Source organism: Gorilla gorilla, chromosome 3 (assembly GCF_029281585.2).
Source record: "Gorilla gorilla gorilla isolate KB3781 chromosome 3, NHGRI_mGorGor1-v2.1_pri, whole genome shotgun sequence".
Lineage (NCBI taxonomy): Eukaryota > Metazoa > Chordata > Mammalia > Primates > Hominidae > Gorilla > Gorilla gorilla.
The window spans coordinates 107,388,965-107,412,830 of record NC_073227.2 but is presented as its reverse complement, the minus strand read 5'-3'; the positions used below and the strand labels follow the sequence as shown (position 1 = coordinate 107,412,830).

The 23,866-nt window shown below is 39.5% G+C and overlaps 1 protein-coding gene across 7 annotated transcripts in view; it reads right to left on the bottom strand.

Annotated features, from left to right (window-relative positions):
* Positions 1-23,866, bottom strand: part of AFF1 (ALF transcription elongation factor 1) — a 204,555-nt gene that overhangs the window by 42,847 nt on the left and 137,842 nt on the right. For 5 of the 7 annotated variants that reach the window (XM_004039081.5, XM_055384615.2, XM_055384613.2 and 2 more), the window contains 4 exons: positions 13,716-13,760; positions 7,802-7,888; positions 6,060-6,096; positions 2,922-2,976 (listed from right to left, as the gene is read on the bottom strand). In XM_004039081.5, coding sequence (XP_004039129.4) covers positions 2,922-2,976; positions 6,060-6,096; positions 7,802-7,888; positions 13,716-13,760 — 224 coding nt within the window. The remainder of the gene's footprint in view (positions 1-2,921; positions 2,977-6,059; positions 6,097-7,801; positions 7,889-13,715; positions 13,761-23,866) is intronic. The other 2 variants (XM_019025474.4, XM_063705415.1) reach the window with 1 other exon arrangement.

Sequence of the window (23,866 nt, the reverse complement as noted above, 5' to 3'; positions counted from 1 at the left end):
ACCCGCGAGCACTAAGAGATTTGCCACATAAAATCTGAAACGACTGCAATTTGCCAATTAATTGGGACACCACTTTCTTCTAATCTCCATTAAAAGTGAGTTCATAAAAGTCATTCCTTTTTCCCAAGGATACATTTCATTTTGGCACTTATCAATACCACCATGTCTATCCCCCACATAATCACCAAGTCCACACAACCCTCATTATCTACTCGGCCTCAGTATCACTTCTCTTCTGTGTTACTCTTACCTCTCCTCCCTTCCACTAGGTCCTACTTCTACCTTCTGTAAATCTATTAGGATCATCACAAATATTCTTTCCTAGATAATTTTATATGTACTAAATTAATAGTTTTTATAAAGCAAACACTACGTGTCACAAGATATACTTGTTAGCTACTTTCAGGCACCTCTGATTTGAGTGGTTTAACACTGCTATCAAGAAAACCACTCATTTCACTGAGCAGTGTCATCACAGGAATGGTCTGTCTCTGAAAGTCTGAAAGCTGATGGAAATTGGAGTGGTAGGGTGTGACTTTTGCCTGCTCAGTCTGAGGTTACCTCTCAGGCGTAGATCAGACCCAGCTGCCTTTCTTCCTCTATCCACAGGCGAGAGACACAGTCACTACCCAACTTCGGTGCAACTGCTCCACCCACTCTACTCCTGGGAGAGCTCCTCCCCTCTATGCTTACAGTCAGTTGGGATACTCAGGCTTTAACGTCCCTTCCTGGCTGCCCCAAAGACAATGGTCGGGGCCTTTTATGGTCTACAGGGCTTGACAACCAACCATCACGAAGAAATACCTGGTGTAAAACCCTGGGGAGATTACATAGCTTCTACAGAGTTCTTACAGTTGTGGTCCTTGACCTGCAGATTCTACTCCTTACCAGCCATCAACTGGTTTAACAAACCTCCTCCTTCCTTAAATGTAATCCATGTCAGTGAGTCTACAGTCTTAGAATTTAGCAGCCAGTAAAATTTCCAAAAACATAAAGGAAGTGTGGTGGTGTGTGTGCTGGTAATCCAGCTACTCAGGAAGCTGCGGCAGGAGGATCACTTGAGCCCAGCAGTTTTAAGACAAGCCTGGGCAACATAGTGAGACCCTGTCTCTAAAAATATGTTAAAACATAAATATGTAAAAATTAAAAAGGAAAAAAAGCAAAGGTGAAAGGCAAAAGGGAAGGGGAGCCGGGCATCATAGTAGCCTGTGCCTGTAGTCCTAGCTACTCAGGAGGCTGAGGCAAAGAATTACTTGAGCCCAGAAGTTTGAGGCTGCAGTGTGCTATTTGGGTTTGTGAAGAGCCACTGCACTCCAACCTAGGCAACAAAGCAACCTTGTCTCCAAAAAGAAAAAGAAAAAGAAAAAAACAGGCTAAGTGTGGAAGCTCACATCTGTAATCTCAGCACTTTGGGAGGCTGAGGCAGGAGGACTGCTTTAGCCCAGGACTTGGAGACCAGCCTGGGCAACACAGGGAGACCCCACCTCTACCAAAAAAAAAAAAAAAAAAAAAGCCGGGTGTGTCCCTGTAGTCTGTAGTCCTCTGTACTCCAGCCTGGGTGACAGAGCAAGACCCTGTCTCAAAAAAAAAAAAAGGGAATAACAAAAGGTAACATTTTACTTTCCCAGCAAAAGGCATTAAAAACAACAACAAAAACCTCATCATCTACCAGTATCACAAATAAAATACATTCTTACCACATGCACAAAACCCATCTTGCACACCAAAAAAACAAAAACACCTCGTCTTCTTGTTCCTTTTCCCCTCATTTCACAAAGTACATTAAGGAATTGGCACTTGGGAAACAAACACTTAACCCAGACCCACATTTAGTCATGGCAAGGAGATAAAATAACCTCTCCAGCTCAATATATAGTTTTTTAAATAATCCATAGCAATCCCCACCTTCCAAAATACACGGAACAAATATTGTGCCTAAAACTAAAGGAAAGTTGGAGCTTAAACTCCTGGGCCACCTGAAATCCTGAGACCAGCAACACAGAGTTAGTGACAGATCAGATACTGGAGGAAGGCCTCCTCACTTAGTCCCTATGACCACCTCTTGTCATATGAAAGTAAAGTAGTAAGAGTTCAATACCATCAAGAAATGACAAATTGGGTCAAAATGCCAATTTAAAAATCTTTAATATGCAGTCTAAAACGTTCCAAAAACCCAAAATGTATCTGGACTTACTGGCCTTAATAAAAGAATAGCTGGGCAATAAGATTAGCTCTTTATTAGTAAATTAGGCCAAAAAAGGGCGGAAAATCTTCAATTGCGCACATCCCCCAAAACTTGTTTCCAACAGCTAAAGCTATTTAAGAATGACATCTTAAAAGCAAAGGCCTTCTATTCCCAGAGTTAAAATGTAAATAATGGCTCAAAAACCCCTTTTCCCCCTCAAGAAGACCTTTTACCAAACTCTCCAATGGTACATAGACCTTCAACAGGGGGACTTAATCCAAATATTAGGCCAGGTGCAGTGGCTTACGCCTGTAATCCCAACACTTTGGGAGGCTGAGGCAGGCGGATCACTTGAGGTCAGGAGTTCGAGACCAGCCTGGCCAATATGGTGAAACCCTCTCTCTACTAAAAATACAAAAATTAGTCAGGCATGGTGGTGGGCACCTGTAGTCCCAACTACTCAGGAGGCTGACGCATGAGAATCGCTTGAGCACGGGAGGCGGAGATTGCAGTGAGCCGAGATCATGCCACTGCACTCCCACCTGGGCAACAGAGTTAAGACCCCATCTCAAACAAACAAGCAAAAAAAATTAATGTGGGCCCTTTCTTCCCTTTACAATGCAGCAGTCTTATTAGTGTCATTACATAAAGGCAGAAAAATCTAAGCAATGCATTGACATGAGACATTACAATTTCATACTACAAATTTTTAATACACAAAAAGCATTTCACTTACGATGACGTTCCTTGCTGAGAATTTGAGTGAGTTTTTGAAGATGTATCATATTGTTCTGTGGGGGAGAAAAACGTCAGAGCAGCACAATGACACATATTTACAAGATCCTTAGTTGTAAGTTCTTTTATGTCGGTCCCCAGTTTTTACCTAAACACACTGCACTTGGTACAATCTTACCATTATAAGATGACATTTATGTTACTTCTAGAGAGAATGCTTGGTTCAGAATCAAAAACCTCTCAATAGGCCAAAAACACTGAAAATCATTGCTTGCAGCATACCCTACCTATGACGCCAGGAACTTACCTACCTGTTGGAAGACCTCCCCGCCCGACAGGGGTGGAGGCCCACATGGAAGCACTCTGCCAGGGCTATGCTCCCAGCGCCCTGGGCCCCATGTGACTTTACAAAGATATTAGTGATTTGTTATCACTCTCTTTAGACAGCCCTGTCCTAGGTGCTCTCCATCCCACCTGTCCCTTCATTATTCAACTCCCCACCTGCAATTCATTCATTCAGCAGCTATTTATAGACTACCTCATAGATACCAACATGTTTAAGGCATTTGGCCCTGTCCTCAGAGAGCTCACTGTTGACTGAGGGACATGAAACGGGTCCATAAATATCTATAATCCAAGGCACTGTGAGATTAAGTACACAAGTCAATACATAAATTAACTGCCCTGGGAAATCACAGAATGGTTGCTCTCTTGGTAATACCAAAGGCAGCAAATTAAAGAAAGAACAAAATGAATTGTATCACAAAGGACAGCCAAGATTCTGGCAGAGTGATGCTGGCAAGAGAGAGAGGACAGTGGGAACAAACATGAAGAAGAGGGTCTGAGTTTGGAAAGGGCAGGGCTGAGGTGCAGAATCTGTGCTGGACAGCACTGAAACAGGCGGAAGCAGATTTCAGAGGGCTCTGAAGGCCAGGATGGGAAGTTATGACTGTATTTGCTGGGCTATGAGACACATCAATGATCTAAACAGGAACATGACACAGTGATTCCTCAGAAGGATTACTCTGGTAGTGCTACCTGGCATAACTTAGAAGGGAGCAGGAAATGTTACGTGTGGAGGCGGCTGCATTTGTCTAGACATGAGGTAATAGGGACCTGAAACAGAATTGGAAGTGAAAAAGAAACATGGGTACCTTTTAGGCAGGGCTGAATGACATTTCCCACAAATGTCATGTGGAGACCCTTGCATATTTGCAATTAGTCACTTTACCCTCATGGTGGCAGCAGCTCTTATATGATATTTTCAAATGGCCTCCCCTCTGTCTAGAAAGCTAGGACCAAGACTCCAAATGAGAGGGGCAGAGGCCCCTCCTCTTCAGACCATTCACAGGGACTCCACACGATCATCTTGCCTGGGTTCTAAATTCCACAGGGTCTGGGTTTTGCAATTGTGGACATATAACACTAGGGCATCCAAGTAAAATCCCCCTACCTCCCCTCTCCAGAGACTCTAAAACCTATGTACCAGTACCATAAGACCAAGTGTTGAAGAAATCACAGTTGACCTGCTGGGCATACTTTAAGAAATGTTTGTCTTCTCTTCACTGAAAGCTATATCCATCCATACCCCACCATCCTCTTCATCCTACATGCAACAAACTAGATCCCTCTTTTTCAGGTCACATTCTCACAAAGATAAATGAGGCTCCTGGAATAGCAGAAGAAAGTGACAGCAGCATAAAAGATGTGGGGGTAAGCAGCTGGTAAGCCAGGACCTCCAGGAGACCCACCAATGTTGGACAATTTCTCATCAGAGTAACAAGGAATTGGCCCACATTACTGCATAGGGTAAGAGGATGATCCATCCCTGGCCAAGAAAGCGCTTACCAGTTCATCTTCAACTATATTTTGCTAAAAGGGGAAATCAAATGGTTTAATGGACTAAAGGTTCTTTCTAAACCATGAGTTAGCAATAAAACAAACCATGAGCAACCCCGTGAAAGACATGCCACCTGCATGACCAGCAGCCCAAGCAGGCCGAAGGTGGGGGCAGAGTGGTGCATAGCAACCCCATCCACGGCTGAGCTGGTGTTCTGCCTTCAGACCTGTGCACACTCCACTGATCTGGGCTAGCTGCCAAGATGTGGAGAAAAAAGATTTCCCAATCTTCCCAAGCAGCCATCCATTTCAGTTAATTTTACCTAGCTACTCATACAATACTGTAGCAATATAGTCGGGTTTATTTATCTGCATTTTGGGGAAATTTTAGTTATGACTTCTTTGCAAGATCTTATTCAGTATCTCTACAGCAGGGAACAGCAAATTTTATCTACAGAGGCCAGACAATAAATATTTTAGGTTTTTTGTGCTATACTTTGCAGAATAATAGATAAATGGGTGCAGCTATGTCCCAATAAAACTTTATTTACAAAAACTAGCTGCAGGGCAGATTTAACCCTCAGGCTGAAAAAGAATTACATGGCAAACAAATATAGTGGGGCTAGACAAACTGTATGTCATATTCCTTATAAAAATTTCTTAGTTTTGTTTTTTAAAACACAAGAATCACACACTCCAATCTACTGTTGTATACAATTCCTAGCTCTGAGAGTCACATTTGGTACAGCTACTATGTGTCAGTAATACCACACTGCATTTGTTTAGTATTTCACTAAAACATCTTTATTAACTCTTTGCAACAATCTTATTTTGGTTTTTGTTTGTTTGAGACAGGATCTGTGCTGTCTCCCAGGCTGGAGTGCAGTGCCGCAATCTTGGCTCACTGCAACCTCTACTTCCTAGGCTCAAGTGATCCTCCCACCTCAGCCTCCCAAGTAGCTGGGACCATAGGCACATGACTCCAAGCCCAGCTAATTTTTCTAATTTTGTAGAGACAGGGTTTCACCATGTTGCCCAGGCTGGTCTTCAACTCCTGGGCTCAAGCGATCCACCTGCCTTGGACTCCCAAAGTGCTGGGATTACAGGCATGAGCCACCGTGCCTGGTCAACAATTTTAAATCCCACATAAAGAACAGTTTTATATTTGTTCTCCTTTCCTATTCTTTCAACATAGGAAAGCCTCATCTCTGCTGGGGCATTTTTTACTAATGTTTTTACGTTAAACAGTAAAAGCTATGCTTTGTTCTCCAATCCAATAAGCAGTTTCAAATTTACTTACTTTGGTTTTGGGTTACAGAACTGACATGCTGAGAGTCCTAGAAAGAAAAATATCTAATTATTAAAAGATTAAGGCTTATAAAGTTAAAGAGAAAACCGTAGAGCTTTTAGTATTAAAAGGATAGTCTTATGAAACTTTCAAGTATCTAGAAAAATGGAAACAGTGTAGAGAATACCCATACTACCCATCACAGATTCTATAATTATTTCATTATGACTTGCAGCTATCCATCTATTCAAACTTTTTTCATGCATAAGTTGAAAATATTGATTAACCTAATTTTAGCTTTCATTGCTTCTCTTCTTTCCTAGAGTTTATTTTTCCTTTGTTGTTGCACAAAGATATTTTTACAGAGCTTAGTGCTTTAATTTAAAACAAGCAATAATGAGTCACTGTTTTTTTTGTTTTGCTTTTTTGTTTTTGAGATGGAGTCTCGCTTTGTTACCCCAGGCTGGAGTGCAGTGGTGCAATCTCGGCTCACTGCAACCTCTGCCTCCCGGGTTCAAGCGATTCTTCTGCCTCAGCCTCTCCAGTAGCTGGGACTACAGGCGCCCACCACCACACCCAGCTAATTTTTGTATTTTTAGTAGAGACGGTGTTTCACCATGTTGGCCAGGATGGTCTTGATCTCCTGACCTCGTGATCCACCTGCCTCGGCCTCGGCATAAGCCACCATGCCCGGTCCATGAGTTACATTTTAAAAATTATTAGAAAATAAGTAAATTAGAAAATAAGTAAATATATAAAGTAGCAAATTTGAGTTTTTGTAGATAGAAGCTTTTTTTTTTTTGGTGGTAGAGAGATGGGGTCTCACTGTCGTCTAGGCTGGAGTGCAGTGGCTTAATTACAGCTCACCGCAGCCTCAACCTCCTGGGCTCAAGTGATTCTCCCACCTCAGCCTCCCAAGTAGCTGGGACTACAAGTGCATGCCACCACACCTGGCTAGTTTTTGTATTTTTTTGGAGAGACAAAGTTTTGCCACATTGCCCAGGCTGGTCTTAAACTCCTGGACTCAAGTGATCCACCCACCTCGGCCTCCCAAAGTGCTGGGAATACAGGCATGAGCCACCATACCTGGCCTAGAACTACTTTTCACAACAGTATCATGGAAAGGAATAGCTCTCTCACTCTCTCAATGTATGTATTATATATATAAAACAATGCACATGCATATCAGATTGAACAAAACACAGATCTGAAGGTGCTATTTCTACATTTTGAAGGTTATCCAAAAGTATAAACTAAAAAAAAGGAGAATGGCAGTGTTTTAAATGCATTGTTCATAAATACTGTAACAGAAACACACAAGTCAGCAGTTTATTTGCTTGTTATTAAACCAGCACTAGTGTAACTGATCACATTAAACTCAAGAAAATGTAGGGAGTGTGAGACATGTAAGATGTATGTGCATATATCTAATTCTGAACAAGAAACCACACACTCAATTTCCCTGCCCCTCTGTTTTCCCATCTCTAAAGTAAGGATCCTCAAATGAGAGAACGTATTGGAAAATCCTGAATGCTTTTTATAAATTATAAAGCTTTATGAAAATCCAGGATGTTCTAAGTTGCAGAATAAATGTTTGAAAGCATTCTGAAGCACTGTAGAAGCTAAATTAATCATAATTTTAACCTCATTTCCAAAGATTTGAACAAGTAATACTTTATCAATCTGCCTCACAGCAATGCCTTATGCTTTTCACTAAGGTGGATGCAATGCCTGCCATACTTTTAAGGAATTACCTTTGTAGGGAAAGGAAACTTGGATGGCTCAGCTGTACTAGGCGTATGTATTGCTGTCAAAGGAGGCGGCCATGAATGGGTCATTTCCTGGAAAGATATTTGGAAAGGGAAGAAAAAGTAAATTATAAATAGAACATTCATTGCTACTTAACATTTTGAACTTAATGTAGAATGGATTGATCATAAATGGCAAGTACAATCTTAAAAGTTATTTCATGTACTTAAAAAAAACAACTCCTATTTCAGTGGGCTATGTTGAAAAGTTAAAGCTCTCCAACATAAAAAACTAAAAAACGCCAGTTTGTAGAAGACAATCAAGGTATAGAACGTGAATGAATTTAACACCCTGAATATTATCAAGCACATAAACTGTACATAACAGGCACTGCCAGAGCTTGTGGAGCTGTGAAGACTGTAGGTGACAGGTTGGGCTGGAAAAGCAGTCTCTCCTCAACGCATTCTTTCTCCCTCAGCTTCTTTATTGCATTTCCTGGAATTATTTCAGTTCAAAGGAAGAAGAACTTTCCTGTTTGACTTAAGCAAACAAGTAATTCAGGTCACTTGTTCCACTTGGGAGAGTTTTAATGGATTTGACCCTTCCCTGATACACACTATTAGCAAGGAAGAACTTTTTTGAAGGAGAGGAGCTTAAAATTACCTTTCTTTTCCATTGAGAAGCTTAATTTTTACTATTTTCTCAGTTGAAGGAAAGATTTCTAAAACTTACAATTGATATATGTATCTTGACATGAATTCTTCTAAACACATTCACAAATTTTATTTTTCTAAAAATACTTGTTGAAAACAGGTACGTCAGAAAAAAGATGTGTCAAATTGCAAATACACACACACACACAAACACACTTTTCTAAAAGGCCAAAATGGCATTGGAGACCATTAACTACAACCCCAACATCTACAGATTGAAAAAAACTGAGGTACAAAATGATTGAGTCAAGGTACCCCAGGAAGTCGAAGGTGGTTCCCACATGTGTCAGACCTGCCCGGCAAACTGGCTTAATACTCGACATGTGGCCAGGCGCAGCAGCTCACACCTGTAATCCCAGCTTTTGGAGGCCACGGCAGGTGGATCACCTGAGGTCAGGAGTTCAAGACCAGCCTGACCAACATGGAAAAACCCCATATCTACTAAAAATACAAAATTAGCTGGGTTTGGGGGAGCATGCCTGTAATCCCAGCTACTCGGGAGGCTGAGGTTGCAGTGAGCCGCGATCGTGCCATTGCACTCCAGCCTGGGCAACAAGAATGAAACTCCGTCTCAAAAATAAATAAATAAATAAATAAATACAAAAATACAAAAATGAGCCGGGCATGGTGGTACATGCCTGTAATCCCAGCTACTTGGCAGGCTGAGGAAGGAGAATGGCTTGAACCTGGCAGGTGGAGGTTGCAGTGAGCGGGGATCGCACCATTGCACTCCAGCCTGGGTGACAGGGCGAGACTCCGTCTCAACAACAACAAAAAAAATTGACATACAACTCTACCAGCGATCTGCGACCCCACAGCATGCTATATTACCCCACCTGTATAACACATGATGTATTCTAACGCCTCATTCTTTTCTAAGTCCTGGCTAACCTATCTCCACAAAAATGCCATTTGATCCTTGCAACAGCTGGAGATGGCACTCTAGCAAGTACTTTCACTTCCAACCTATGTGCAGGTCTCCCCTTGCCCTTCCCCATTGCAGCTCTGTGGGTTACCACAGCCTCAGGAGAGACAGCAGCGACCTCGCACAGTGACAAGTAATGTAAGTGATGCTGGCTTTCTTAATTTTTGTTAAAAGTGAACTGGTGCCCTTGTTTACTGACTGGCCATCTGCTTTGTTCAGGACACAACAGGAGATATTTCCTAAAATATACTGGAAAGAATAATGGCTATAGCCAAAGACCCAGATTGCAATCCTAACTCCAGTCCTTACCAGCCATGTCAGCCTAAGTAAGTCATCTGAACCCTAAGCCTCAATGCTCACTAAGAGGTAAACCAGAACCACTTATTTTCAAAGTATTGTAAGAGTACTTTATGTACCGTACTGAATGAATACTGCACAGAAGGCACTTAATAAATTAAAAGCATTACAACTTTTAATTAAAAGTCCAGTTTTAAAAGAATTTCAATGCTGCACCAAAGAGAGCTTCCTGCTGTTTTATTTACTTGATAATACTTTAAGGCACAGAACCATTATAATGTTACAATACAAATTGTAATAATTAATTGAGAAGGTATCTGAAAACATCACCCTTATGTTTTTCAATAATTTATTTGGAATCTCAATGGTATCTATGACTTTTAGTCACCAAATGCCTAAGGCTGTCCCAGCTATTAAATTAGGCAGTTGGAAAGTACATAAATTCTTTCAAACCCTAAGTGGTTCCCTGGTAGTCTGAAAGCATTTATATACTTCCCTACATGCCTAGCTTACTAGAGGGACTTAAGAGAATTGGGGTCATTATTAAGGAGAAGAGGCTGCTCAGAAAGACTCACAAGGCCATGATTTCACTTCCTACCTTAACAATGACTTGTCACATGAACAGAGACAAATCACTGGGACCTACGTCAGCCCTGGCCCTCCAGGCCCCACAGCTACTGTCTTTTTCTCCTTGCTCATTCTGCTCTGGAGACACTGTCTAGTTCTAATTGTTCCTCTAATACACCAACTTGATACCACCTCGAGGATTTTCCACCAGTTCTTCCCTCTGTCTAGCCTTCTGTTTACTGGCCTGTTGCATTATTCACAGCACCATCAACACCCAACACTATGTATTTCTCTTCCCTACTCTGATCTCCATGAAAGCAAGCACTCTGTCTTATTCACTACAACATCCTAGTGCTGTGGAGGCTTAACAAGTATTTGTTGAATAAACAAATGAACATATAAATAGTGCTACCACTCATTGTACTAGCATCATGGAAATGCTGCACTGAGGTAATGCTTGCTAGTACCACATTAATCCCCCAAGATACTGTGGAGGCCAGGCTTGCCTATAAGTAGAAAATCTGAGGTGTCTCCATGCACCCACCAAGGGCATGCTGCCCTTTCTAGACCCTAGTGCATGACCATTCCCTGAAAACTAACAGTGTCTGTCTGCTATCTTCTTACTCCATTAGCCTGCTGGAGTTATGGGCCACCACTTCCCCTTCATTACAACACTTCCCCCTTAAATACTGACCCCAGAGAACCAAACATTATCTTCTATGATTGATTTTCTCTGTTAGGAAACTATTTACTGCCTCTATCACCCATCAGAAAGATTTGTGTTTGGATTCCCGGCAATCTTAATAAATTGCTGGTACAAGATGAGAATGGGAACCGGGAGGCAAAGGAAAGTAGCATCTGGGTCAGAGTCAAGAGTAAGAGCTGGAATGGACCCTGGAGATCATCCACTAGCCCAGGGCCTTCATTTTACCAATGAGGAAACCAAAGCCCAGCAGCGACCTATAACTTAACTGAGGTCACAGACAAAAGAGAAGAGGCAGTCTCCAATATGAAAAGGCCTATGGCCTGTTCAGTCCTGGACGTCCTTCTGTTTGCTTTCCCAAGTTATGATTTCCAAATCATAAATGGGCATGATTTATACAGTAACCACTCACTCTCAAGCATTTCTAGGTAAGCAAGAATTCACTAATGTGATCCTGGGTGAGAAGGGAAGGAGGATGGATGGGTTCATTAAATTAAAAATGCTTGTCTGATGCTGTAATACCACCATTCCTAAATAAAGGATGTGACATGTCTTATTTTAACACACACCGAAACCTAAGAGAAGCATCTGACATATGCAGAAGACAACAAACCTGCACTGTTGCACTTACTTCTGAAATAATGATAGAACAAATAACGCACAATTTCAGAGGAAATGCCAAGGCCATAGTTTATAATTAAGTTCCTTAGTATGTTTACGACTTACCATACCAACAAATTTCAGAAATAGAAGAGGAAAAGGATGATAAAAAATGTAATCGAGGTAACTTATTTAATCTTACATGCTGGTTGACAAAAATTCCTCACTGTTAGGAGTTCAAAGTATGTTTCTCAGCCAGGTACGGTGGCTCACGCCTGTAATCCCAACACTTTGAGGGGCTGAGGCAGGTGGATCACTTGAGGTCAGGCATTCGAGACCAGCCTGGCCAACATGGTGAAACACCGTCTCTACTAAAAATACAAAAATTAGCAGGGCGTAGTGGCGCACACCTGTAATCCCAGCTACTTGGGTGGCTGAGGCACAAGAATCGCTTGAACCCAGGAGGTGGAGATTGCAGTGGCCGAGGTCACGCCCAGCCTGAGCGACAGAGAAAGACTCTGTCTCAAAAAAAAAAAAAAAAAAGTATGTTTCTCTAGAGGTTCTTTCTTTCTCAGAAAACCCTAACTACAAAACGGGACAAAAGACTGTGAAACAAAAACAAGCTGTTTTCCAAACAACTGGTTAGATATTACTACTGTCAAAAATTTCACAAGTGAGGAAATAACCAATATACTTAATTACTGGTTTTATTACCACCACCACTTAATACTTTAAAATGAAAAGTTAAGAAAACTAAAATTGAGTAAATGTATTTTGAGAAAATATGAGCAATAGTGATTCAAATTAACAGTCACATTTATTATATACATCTCTCTACTAATTTAAAAAAAAAAGAAAAAAGTCAGAAACCCTACAGTAAAAGACAAGAATATCATTAAAATTGACCTAGAAGCAAATTAAAGGCCACAGAAGAGGGATAAAAAATACACAAAACCCTCAGTTTTTACAATTACTATACCTGAGCATTAAAGTTAAGCTCTGGGTTTCCTGGAAATTAAAGGCAAAATGGGAAACATTATATATAATTCTTCTCTGATAAAAAGAAAGAATGCCAGTTCATGAGGAAAGTTAACATTTTTCCCCTGGAATTAAGTTCTAGAAGGAATTTGTCATCCTTGTACAAGAAAAATTGAACAAGTGGGTAATGTATTCAATGACATATTTGTGGAAGCACAAATGTTCATGGCATAGTTTCAACAAACAAGAGCAAAAAGTAATCCTTCAAGGTAAGTCTAAAGATGACCATCTACTTCCCACTATTTTTCTTTTATTCCTTTAAAATTTCATGGTCTCACTGAAGAAAAGGCTGTATGTATGAGGCCACAGGTATTAGGTATCACCTACAGAACGCCAAGAGGTATAAATCAAGCACTGTTTAACCACTGGTGCCTCCCACACATCAATACAGGAAGTTTCCTCTCTGGGAAGTGAGCAACTCTCCTGGGCCTTTATGGACAACCAGAAAAACTTACGAGAGATGCCATAAAAATCTGATCCAAATGTCTTGTAGTTTGTAGACTTCAATTTAATTAATAAAATCTGGTAGAGAATTCAATTACGTTCCAAGACTTCTTCTGTTACTATTCTGGTTTATTTTTGCCTTTGGAGATGAGTGGGGGAGAAATGGTTAAAAGGGGTTTGGGAACAACAACTGTTCTTTATTATTTATTTATTTATTTATTTATTTATTTATTTATTTATTTTTTGGAGACATAGTCCCAACTCTGTTGCCCAGGCTGGAGTGCAGTGGCGCGATCTCAGCTCACAGCAGCCTCCACCTCTCGGGTTCAATCGAGTTCAGGAGGCCTGACTCAGCCTCCTGAGTAGCTGGGACTACAGGCATGTGCCACCACTCCCGGCTAATTTTTTGTATTTTTCTTAGTAGATACGGGGTTTTGCTATGTTGTCCAGGCTGGTCGCGAACTCCTGAGCTCAAGCAATCTGCCCACCTTGGCCTCCCAAAGTGCTAGGATTACAGGCATGAGCCACCGCACCCAGCCAATGGCCACTGTTCTTTAAAGTGAAAGTAAATGGATGTACGCCTACCTACTTAAATATTTCTTCAAATGAGAAAGATTTAACAGTGAACTCACCTTCAGAATCTCTTCAACACAATGGACTTCATTGGAGTAGGTCTGCTGAAAGTGAAAAGCAAAAAATAAAAGGTTAGCAAACCAGAGTCAAGAGTGATGGTACTGGTGGATGACTGTATTAATGCAGCAATACTCATCTCAAGGCTTACCTTCTACTAGCTAAATATTAAGAACTTTACATTTGAAGCCTGGGCAACATGGCGAAACCCCATTTCTACCAAAAGCAATATAAAAATTAGCCATGCGTGGTGGTGCATGCCTGTGATCCCAGCTACTCAGGAGGTAGAGGCAGGAGGATCACATGAGCCAGGGAGGTGGAGGCTGCAGTGAGCCAAGATCATGCCACTGCACTCTGGCTGTATATATATAAAACAACAACAACTTTACATTCGGATGAAATAAGACCAGAGAGATTAATCTAACTGAATCTTGTGGGGAAACACAGTAATGATGGAGACAATGGCAGACTAACTGTTGACCCTCAGGTTAAAAGTTTCTAAAATTTCTTTATTATAGAAAATTGGTATATTAGTAAACCTAGGGAATAAGAGATGTACAAAATAAGATTAGAATAGGTGCCACAGTCAGCTACCTCATAGCAACAGCTAACCAATAAGCCACATTAAATGAAGACAAAGATGATGATCATCTGAACACATTAGTGGGTCGAAAGTAAGGAGCTAAGTCCAATCAAGGATAACTCTTCATTATTTTTATATTCTAGCCTGCCAAAATTCATTTTAAAGTTAAAAATATCTCACTTAAAGTCAGCATTTCACTTTATACATACATGCATATATACATACACACACGCACACAGTTTTTTTCAGAGAAAGACTGTAAGGGTAGAGGAGATTAATTATTGTCTTAGAGGAAAGATCTACTATTTCTACCTCTTCCTAATACCCAGCTAAACAAATAATGATTATTGCTGCTGCTGGTATCACCACCAGACAGTGCCTAGGGAATGACATTTTACAGTCTACATATTTTTAAGAGCAAAGAAAGTGGGCAAAGTTAAATTAAAATCAATTATTTTTTCTGAACTAGAGACATAGAACATACGGTTTTCAATGGAATAGCAACTTGCTCTGTGTCAATTCATGAGCCAGGCATCATGGGCACAGTACAGCAAGTACTATACAACATATGACTTTCCCATTACTGCCACTGCTATGCATAAAACTCTGCTCTTTTTGGTCCATTTAATACCTACCTCGCAGCTAGAGAACAGATGGCAAGGGGTTCTTTCCTGTTCTTGGTTCTAATTTATGTGTAATTTAACATAGAATTGGTTGCTAATTTGCAATCTAGGGTTTATTAATCTACCATTTCCCTCATTCCAATTCACTCCATGGATGAAGAAAAAGGAAACAGAGCATACAAACATTCACACCGTCCTGTAATTGAATCTAATGTCAAAATTCAGATCTAGGCCAGGTGCGCTGGCTCACACCTGTAATCCCAGCACTTTGGGAGGCCGAGGCGGGCAGATTGCCTGAGCCCAGGAATCTGAGAGCAGCCTGGGCATCATGGCAAAACCCCATCTCTACCAAAAATACAAAAATTAGCCAGTCTCGTAACCCAGTTTCAAAACAGACAAAAATTTAAAAATAAAATTTAAAAATAAAATTTAAAAATTAAAAAAAATTCAGATGCAGTCTGTTTTTAAAACATGTAAATTTCCTGGAAAGAGTCTTGAAGTCAGGTATAACCAAAGAGAATCAAGGGTGTCCCTTACATCTGGCAGGATCCACTGGACTCATCTCTAGCATTACACATTCAAACAACCAGGCCTTTTTGTTTTTAAAACCATTAAGAAACACCTAAAAACTGGACCAAACATTTGTGCTCTATTTTAGCACAAACTTAAGATACAGAAATGCTGTTTTTACATGAGGGTAAATGTAATACTATTTAACGATTTCAATTTACATGGATCGTTAGAAAAATAACAATTAAAAGTCGAAGGTGAATCAATAGAACAAGCACACGACTGTGCTGAGTCTGGAAAAAATATTCCCCTCATCCTACGTGTTGCTGGAATGAGACTAGGAATCCAATCAAAATATTTGGCAACCAATAAAAATAGTGAAGCACATTTTAAAAGAAGGCAAAAAAGATTTGTCCGTTGTTTCCAACACAATGATTTCAAAAAGACACACCCTTCAAGAGACTGAAAGACTTCTTTCTGATCTCCATAATTACTCAAGCAGTAGACACTTTGCCAAGATGTTTCATGTCACCGAAATGTTTTTTTTTCCCAAGAGTTTTGTTATGCTGGATAAATCAGGACTGAAGAAATTTTGAGAGCTTATTTTAGATTAGCAACATTTACCTTATCTAGATACTAATAGTCACCATTTAACCCATTTAAAATTCTAAATAAGGTCTTAGATTCAAGCATTAGTTGGTTAATTTACTGTTAATCTTCCTGTCAAGTCCATTATGGGAGTGAAGGTGTTTCAAAGGGGAACAGTGATTTCATTCCAAATATATGAGGGCATATCATATTTAGGGATCTCCACAAAGCACTGTTTCCAATGGCAAATAATCGGAAATGAGCAAATGGCAAACAACACGCATCTAGCTAACTGCCTTTACAGTGCATCCGTACAATGGTATGGCATGCAGATTTAATAACATAAACATAGGTGTTTGCATGGAAAGATGTTCAACATACATACTTTTTTCTTTAAAAATCATTTCATATGGCCGGGCGCAGTGGCTCACGCCTGTAATCCCAGCACCTTGGGAAATGAGGCTGGTGGATCAGGAGGTCAAGAGATAAGAGACCATCCTGGCTAACACGGTGAAACCCCATCTCTACTAAAAATACAAAAAATTAGCCAGGCGTGGTGGCGGATGCCTGTAGTCCCAGCTACTAGGGAGGCTAAGGCAGGAGAGTCATGTGAACCTGGGAGGCGGAGCTTGCAGTGAGCAGAGATTGGGCCACTGTAGTCCCGCCTGGGAGACTGAGTGAGACTCCATCTCAAAAAAAAAAAAAAAAAAAAATCATTTCAGACTTAGAGAAAAACTACAAAAGCCAGTAGGAGGATTTCCCACATACCTTTTACCCAGATTTCCCAAATGTTAGCATTTTACATTTGCTTTATATTTTTCTCTTCTACTCACCTACATTTTGAACTGTTTAAGAGTAAGTTAGAGAGTTAATGTCCCTTTATCCCTAAATACTTTTGTGTATACCAAAACACATTGTAAACCTACATTTAAAAGAGAGGCTACTGAAAAGTTTGCATAGTATGAGATCATTTTATGTTCCATCTACCTGAGACTCACATCTTCACTCTTCTCACCATCCTAACTAGAGACACTTAAACTACAAGACAGATCTTTTGGATTTGTTTACAGGGAAAGAGCTACAAGGACAGGCTGCCTTGTCTCATAAAGTGCAACTTGGCACCTCCAAGCATGCCACTGGAAGGAAGTTTTCCAAAAGGGGAGCAGTTAAAGCATTACATCCTAATCCCCTAATCCCCTTCTTTTACAGAGATGGGGTCTTGCTATGGTGCCCAGGCTGGCCTGGGCTCAAGTCATCCTCCTACCTCAGCCTTCAGAGAGTAGCTGGAACTACAGGTGTGTGACACTGCACCTGGCTCTTAACCCCTTTCCTAAACTTCACTCTCCCAATAGGGTCTCCAGCCAAATACTGCTACTCCTACTAAAAGGAGCCAGACTCTCCCTTTAACACCATGGTCAAAGAATAAACAACTGGTCCTGGCCAGCTCTCTCTAAACCACAACTGAGATAAGGCTGAAGACATTCAATGTACGACGTCCTTAAAGAACACAAAATGATAAAAAGCAACAATAAACATTTCTATGATAGTTGCATGAATCAAGAAAATCTAGTTTGTAAGTCCTTCTCTGGCTAGCTCTTTCCTCAATGGTATAGACACTGACTTTAACATGACCACAAAACACTGCCTTTTCCCACCCTCAATATCTATTAATAGGTTCCTAGAGGGCACGAGCTCTCCCCTTCTGCCTACCTAGAGCCATCTCACACATCTGGCTTCCTGTACGTAGACCAACCTCCCAGCAGAGACGACATTTTCCTCCTGGGATATGGCCTTAACAAGCAGCCATATTTAATTTTTTAAAAAATGATAGCAGCTACTTATTGAATGCATTTTGTACTTCACGTTGCATTAAACTCTTTATATGTTATTATCACCTTAATTTGATACCATCGATTGTACGACGCACCATTATTAGCTTGGGAGGTAGGGGGACTACACTAAATGTACCCATCAACTGTAAGATACATCCCTATTACATAAACTTAAAAATGCCTGAGGGAATTCTGTATAAAGCTCTATTTAATTCTCACATCAACCTTTGTGGTAGGTATTATGCCAGTTTTTAAAACGAGGAGACATGCTTTTGGAGTCCACGATGAGGTATTTACAAATAAAGTAATTTTAAATATAAAACGAGGAGACTGAATCCTAGAGAAATTAAGTTGTCTATGCAAGGACACACAAAAGCTCTGAAGCAGCTGAGCTGGCTCAGAATACTGTTATACCAGTTTTCTAAAAACCTCAACACTGCTGCAAGAAACAAATATATTAGCATTTTAGGAGGGTGTGTGATTCCAGTTGTCCTATGCATAACCTAAAACATTTTTTAAAGAGCTACGTTTTTCCTTTGCTTCTACAAAGAAGCATTTTGGTATTCACATTTAACTGCCTCTTCCTACTACCAGTGCTTCGGACCAGAAAAGGCAGCAATGCTGGCCGTGGCCTGATTTCTCACTCCTCCTGGAATGACATTGTGTAACTGTAAGGAAATGCACTGATACCAAAATAAAATATGTGAGTGAATGTCTTCTAAACATGACAGTTTGTTTTAATAAGCTAAAAAGAGCTGGCTGAAGAAACATGCCACTGAGACTGGGAGGCTCTTGCAATATTGTGTTTTAAGTCTCTCAAGTTTCAACAGAGCAGCATTTTTATAACAATGCTATTCTCAAAAAGGCTTAGTTATCACTAACCAGGAAATACAGAGAGCACAAAGGCAATGTGCTGACGAGGGAAGCCAAAAGATCTTGGATTCTAGATCTGGCTCTGCTGAAGACTGGCGCTGAATCTTGGATAAGATTCATCCTCTTTGGGACTATTTCCTCATTGTGAGAAGGTATAGTATTACCAAACCTAACCACTTCTCAGGGTTGGTATGAAGGTCAAATATGTTTTCATATTAAAACATATCTGATAAAACACACTTTCAAAACCATCAAAAGGCACTGATATATGGAATAACAGGCGGTGCCAACATTATCAAGGCATTCTTTAACAGCATGACAGCTTAAAAAAAAAATCCCAATAGGTTATCTATCCAAAGTTTAACTTTTAAGAGAGTAAAATAAATGTCCAAGCTATTTTTCTTCAAATGTGTCACCACCTTTTGGATTACTGTTCAGTCTTCACTATTTGCTGCTCATCTACCCCCAACGCGCTAGTTAGATAAGTCACACTTTTCTTGCCCCGATCTGGAGCCCTCTTCTCTCTTCCATCTGTGTTAGGGATAATTCCTACTGAAGCTTCAGGTTGCAGATGAAAGACATCTTTTGGAAAACATCCCTGATGCTCCCTTACTCCCAAAACTGTCCAGGTTCTCTTGCAGATGCTCCCGTAACTATCCGTACATTCTCTGTTATTGCATCCTCTCTACTGCCTCTAGATAACATGTTCCATGGAAGTTAGGGCCAGAACCCTCACTGAATTACAGGGTGCCAGCCACACAGAGGCAACCCCATAAACAATGGCTGGCATGTTTTCAGTCCCAGAACTCAGAATTTGAAACTAAGTTTCTCTTATGGCTTTAGACACTTAAGAAGATGCAGGCTGCCTGAATTATAAAGCAACACCTTAATTAACAAACTAAACTACATGTAAATAAACATAAAAGAGACAAAAAGATCATTGTTTTGCATTGTTTTCTCCCTGGAAACATTAAAACTACTGAGAAACTACTTTTCACACGTAGACTGGCAAACAGCCACAAGATTAACAATACTCCATCTATGAGATAGACATGGGGAAATAGGCACTCAAATCCCATGGTTGGTAGGAGGGTTAAGTGCTACAACCTTTAAGGACATTAATCTGGCAATAGTCAGCAAATTCTAATTACATAGACATTTCTCTAACCTTTTGCACTGCCTCCTACATGTACAAAAAAAATATGTACAAAGTTATTCACTTCAGCCTAGTTTGCAAATAGCAAGATACTGGAAACAATCTAAATGTGTACCTACAGGTAACTGACTATGAAAACTATGGTACATGCCACCTAGAAAGAAATAAATGCTATGCAACTACAACAAAGAATGAGGGTGCTCTTTTTGCATTGATTTGGGGTAATCTCCAAGATACATTGTTCAGAAGAATAAATTAAAAAAAAAATAAGATGCATTATATGCCAGCATTTCTATAAATGAAGAAAGTATCAATGAGAAGAAAACATATATATGGAGTTGCCTATTATGCATAAAATACCACTGGGAATGATACACAAGAAAGTCCTAACATCAATTACTTCCAGAAAGGAAGGCTGGGGAATGGAGGCTGCGGGAAGGAATAGGGGGAAGATTTTTCAATGTATATCCTTTTTTTAACCTTTTAAATTCTGACCTATTACCTATTCATTACTAAAAACACAAATATTAGATTGAAATAAATAGGGATCAAAAGCCTGTTCTCGAAGTACAGCTAAATTTTCTATTAGCCTTCCTCTATGTAACTTACCTTACTCTGAACACACACCTATGTTAAACTGTCCCCAGCTTACACCTTGGTGCTCTGGGCACACCCTACGTAATACACGCCACACTGAATTTTTGTAAAAAACAAAACAAAACAAAACAGATTTCCAGTCAGCCTTCCCTAATGGACCTCGAGTTGCCACAGGACTTGCTCTGAAGGCCTGGCCCAGTGTTCACTTGCTAAAATTCACAAACTTTCCAAACTAGACTAGAAAGTTATTGAAAGAGAAGTTTTTTATTCTCGCTCTTTTTGTTAATCAGTCATACTTACATAGTGAGAAGACACATTTGAAATGAACATAATCTTACAGGGTTGTTTTGAGGAAGAAATAAGACAATGCATGTTAAAACCAGTTCCATACAAATAAATACATGCATTTATATGAAAACACCATAATCATCATTTCTAAGAGACAGATTAGAGGAGGAGACCAAAAGGCCTGGCTGAACAAGGTTTGTCATAAAATTGTGTTCTATAGACACATAGTAAATTACATAAATAGCTAAGCCTGTTCCAAGAACATGCTCAGACTGCCTGGGTGTGCCTACTTCAGCTGGAAAACGTACAAAGGGACTAGCAGTAATTCTACTTTCAGAAGCATCATGCCCTATGGGCAACTACCCATCTATCTGTATACCCAGAATTTTAGGATAAACATTTTTTAAAAATCACTGGACAGATATATGAGCACAGTTATAGTCCAAATTAAAACAAGGAAAACAACAACAAAAAACAGCCATGCTAAAGATTAATATGGATGGAGGGGTGATGGATTACAAAACAAGGAATAAGGTGCTCTGAACAGCTTTCCTAAAAATAAAGTATTATTACATTAAGTTGCAAAACCAACTTTAACTGTTAAATCCTCCCTTAAGAATTATTAGCTACACTTCATCTCATCCCAGATATCTTTAAATAATGGAAAGGTTTTAGATAGTTCCTTAAAAGTGATAAGCTCTAATATGTAGCAAAAAATTACTCTCATGTTCCCTGACTCTTTTTAACGTCAAACTGCCTGCCACATGTGAAGACTAACACAAATGAGGCTAACTGCAGAATCTCCCTAACTGCAGAATCTCCATAGTTCTCTAAACAGATTTTTCAGGGAGAGGAGAAATGAGGTGGATAAAAAAGAGTATTTAAAAATAATGAGGAATCTCTAGGTCACCTACAGTTATCTCCCAAAAAAAATTTTTTATGAAACGAACAAGGAATTCTCCTCCTATTGGGGGAACCTAGAAGAAGGGGGTAGTGCGTCACAACCACTGGCTGCCCTTTTCTGGAAGTCTTCCCTCCCTTGACTCTCCAACCACATTCAACTCTGGATTGTAACCCTTAGTGTTCTAATCTTTCTCCTCCAGACAGGCTTCCCACAGGCAGGAACTAGGGTTTAGTAATCTCTGCATTCCTCACAAGGCCTTAGCATAATTCTAGACTCATTTAATATTTATAAAATGAATACTCGATTTTGTCATGTCATGACATCTCAAACAAAATTCAGATACATAAGATAACCAAAAAGTAATTACAGAGTTTTATGGTGAATTTCCAATCTCTTTCCTGGGAAGCAATATATGTCAGCTCATATTGGTAAAACTCCAGACAACTTCACAGAACAGTGATATTTTTAAGATGCAGAAGTCTTCAAATTTTAAAGAAGTATTATCTTGTGACTACAATCCATCAACCACTACCACCTAATCAGATGTTTTCACCTATAAGAGTAGTTGCCTAAATGCAGTTTGGGGACATAAATTTCTCAGAATGCAAAATTTCAGATATGACAGTAACATCAGAACGTCAGGTTGGGGAGGGTAGGTATATCAGGCAGCATGTTTGGGTAAAGAAAGGATGTACGTACGCTTCCTTGAGATAGAAGATGAAGAAATAATACTCCAGGATAAACACTGGAAGATTAGAGATGTGCTAGCACCCCAGTTCATTTAATAAATGAGAGCCTAATATATCCTATAGATAGGAGATATATATAATACATATTGAATACGTGTGTACATATGTGTACATATAAGTGAATATATGCACACATATTTATATATTTGATTTTTTTTAATTTACCTTTAGGTAAATTGCTCTTTCATAAGCAAATGATATTACCTTATCTTTCATCAACTAAAGCAAAAACAAGCTAAAAAAAAAATAGCCACTAAATCCTAAAACATCACTGAAACTTATAAAACCCAATGGGAAGAAGTATTTTAAAATAGCAGTTCTTTAAAGATTAATATGAATAATTAGAAAACTTATTGTTTCTTTCCAGTTGGTCATTTTGATTATACCAGTGAGGCAACTTGCATAATTGGCATCATAAAGATATTTTTCTAAAGCATATAAAATTTGTAAAGGCTCAATCTGTATTAACTGAGCTACTTAAAACATTCTGGAAATTTTGTTTTCATCTCTACAAAGAGGGCCTCTTTTAATTATGAAACCAAGGATTCCAGTTCTTAAGACACAGCTTAAATAAAAATGAAAACAATGAGTGGTTGTTGTCCACATGTATAATTGTAAACACTCACTTGATAAGAATATGCAAATAATATGAGAGAAGCAGTAACAATGCTGGATTCACTGATTTTGTTACCATTATATATCCTGAGATCACATACAATATAATTTTTGATATGTTTGCAAGGTCCTGTATAGTCACATGAAACAGTACATATAAAAAGTACAATTCAGTGTTGATGTTTTATATGCAGAAATGTTCTCAGTACATATTATGACAATATGTCAACTAACAGTGCAAAAGTTAAAATAAGTAGGGTGTGCTGGGATAGGTTTAAACTCACTTAACAACAAAGTACCTGAATGAAAAACAAATGTAAAAAACTTACCACTGTTTGACAGTAAATGTCTAATCTCAGTTATTCACCAACTTCCTAACTATTGACTATGAACCATTACCATTCACCATGTAATAAGGGGAATCAGAATCCCCAATGGTCTAAGACTTTAAAACACTGTGCCTTTGATGAAAGACCACATGAGGCCCCACGAAGCCCATTGTGGGCACAGCAGCCATGAATGATTAAGTAAGAATGGTTAAAAGGCACTGATTTTTTTTTCTTTTTTTAAAGGCATCACAAAGAACAAGTCTAGACACTGGTTCCATTCCAGCAGTAATCAACTGACAAGTCCTTTCAAATGGCCTAAGCTATATGATCTATTTCCCCTCCTACAACCAATTCTGCTCACGAAAACCTCAGAGTGTTTTTTGGAAGAATTTAATTTTTATTTTTTTCAGTGGGACTATCAATTTGCAAAGCATGAGTAGTAGCTTTTCAGTTGAAACCTATTGCTGCAGGGAGGGTGTGAAACTGCAGCGTGGTGGTGTTCTGTC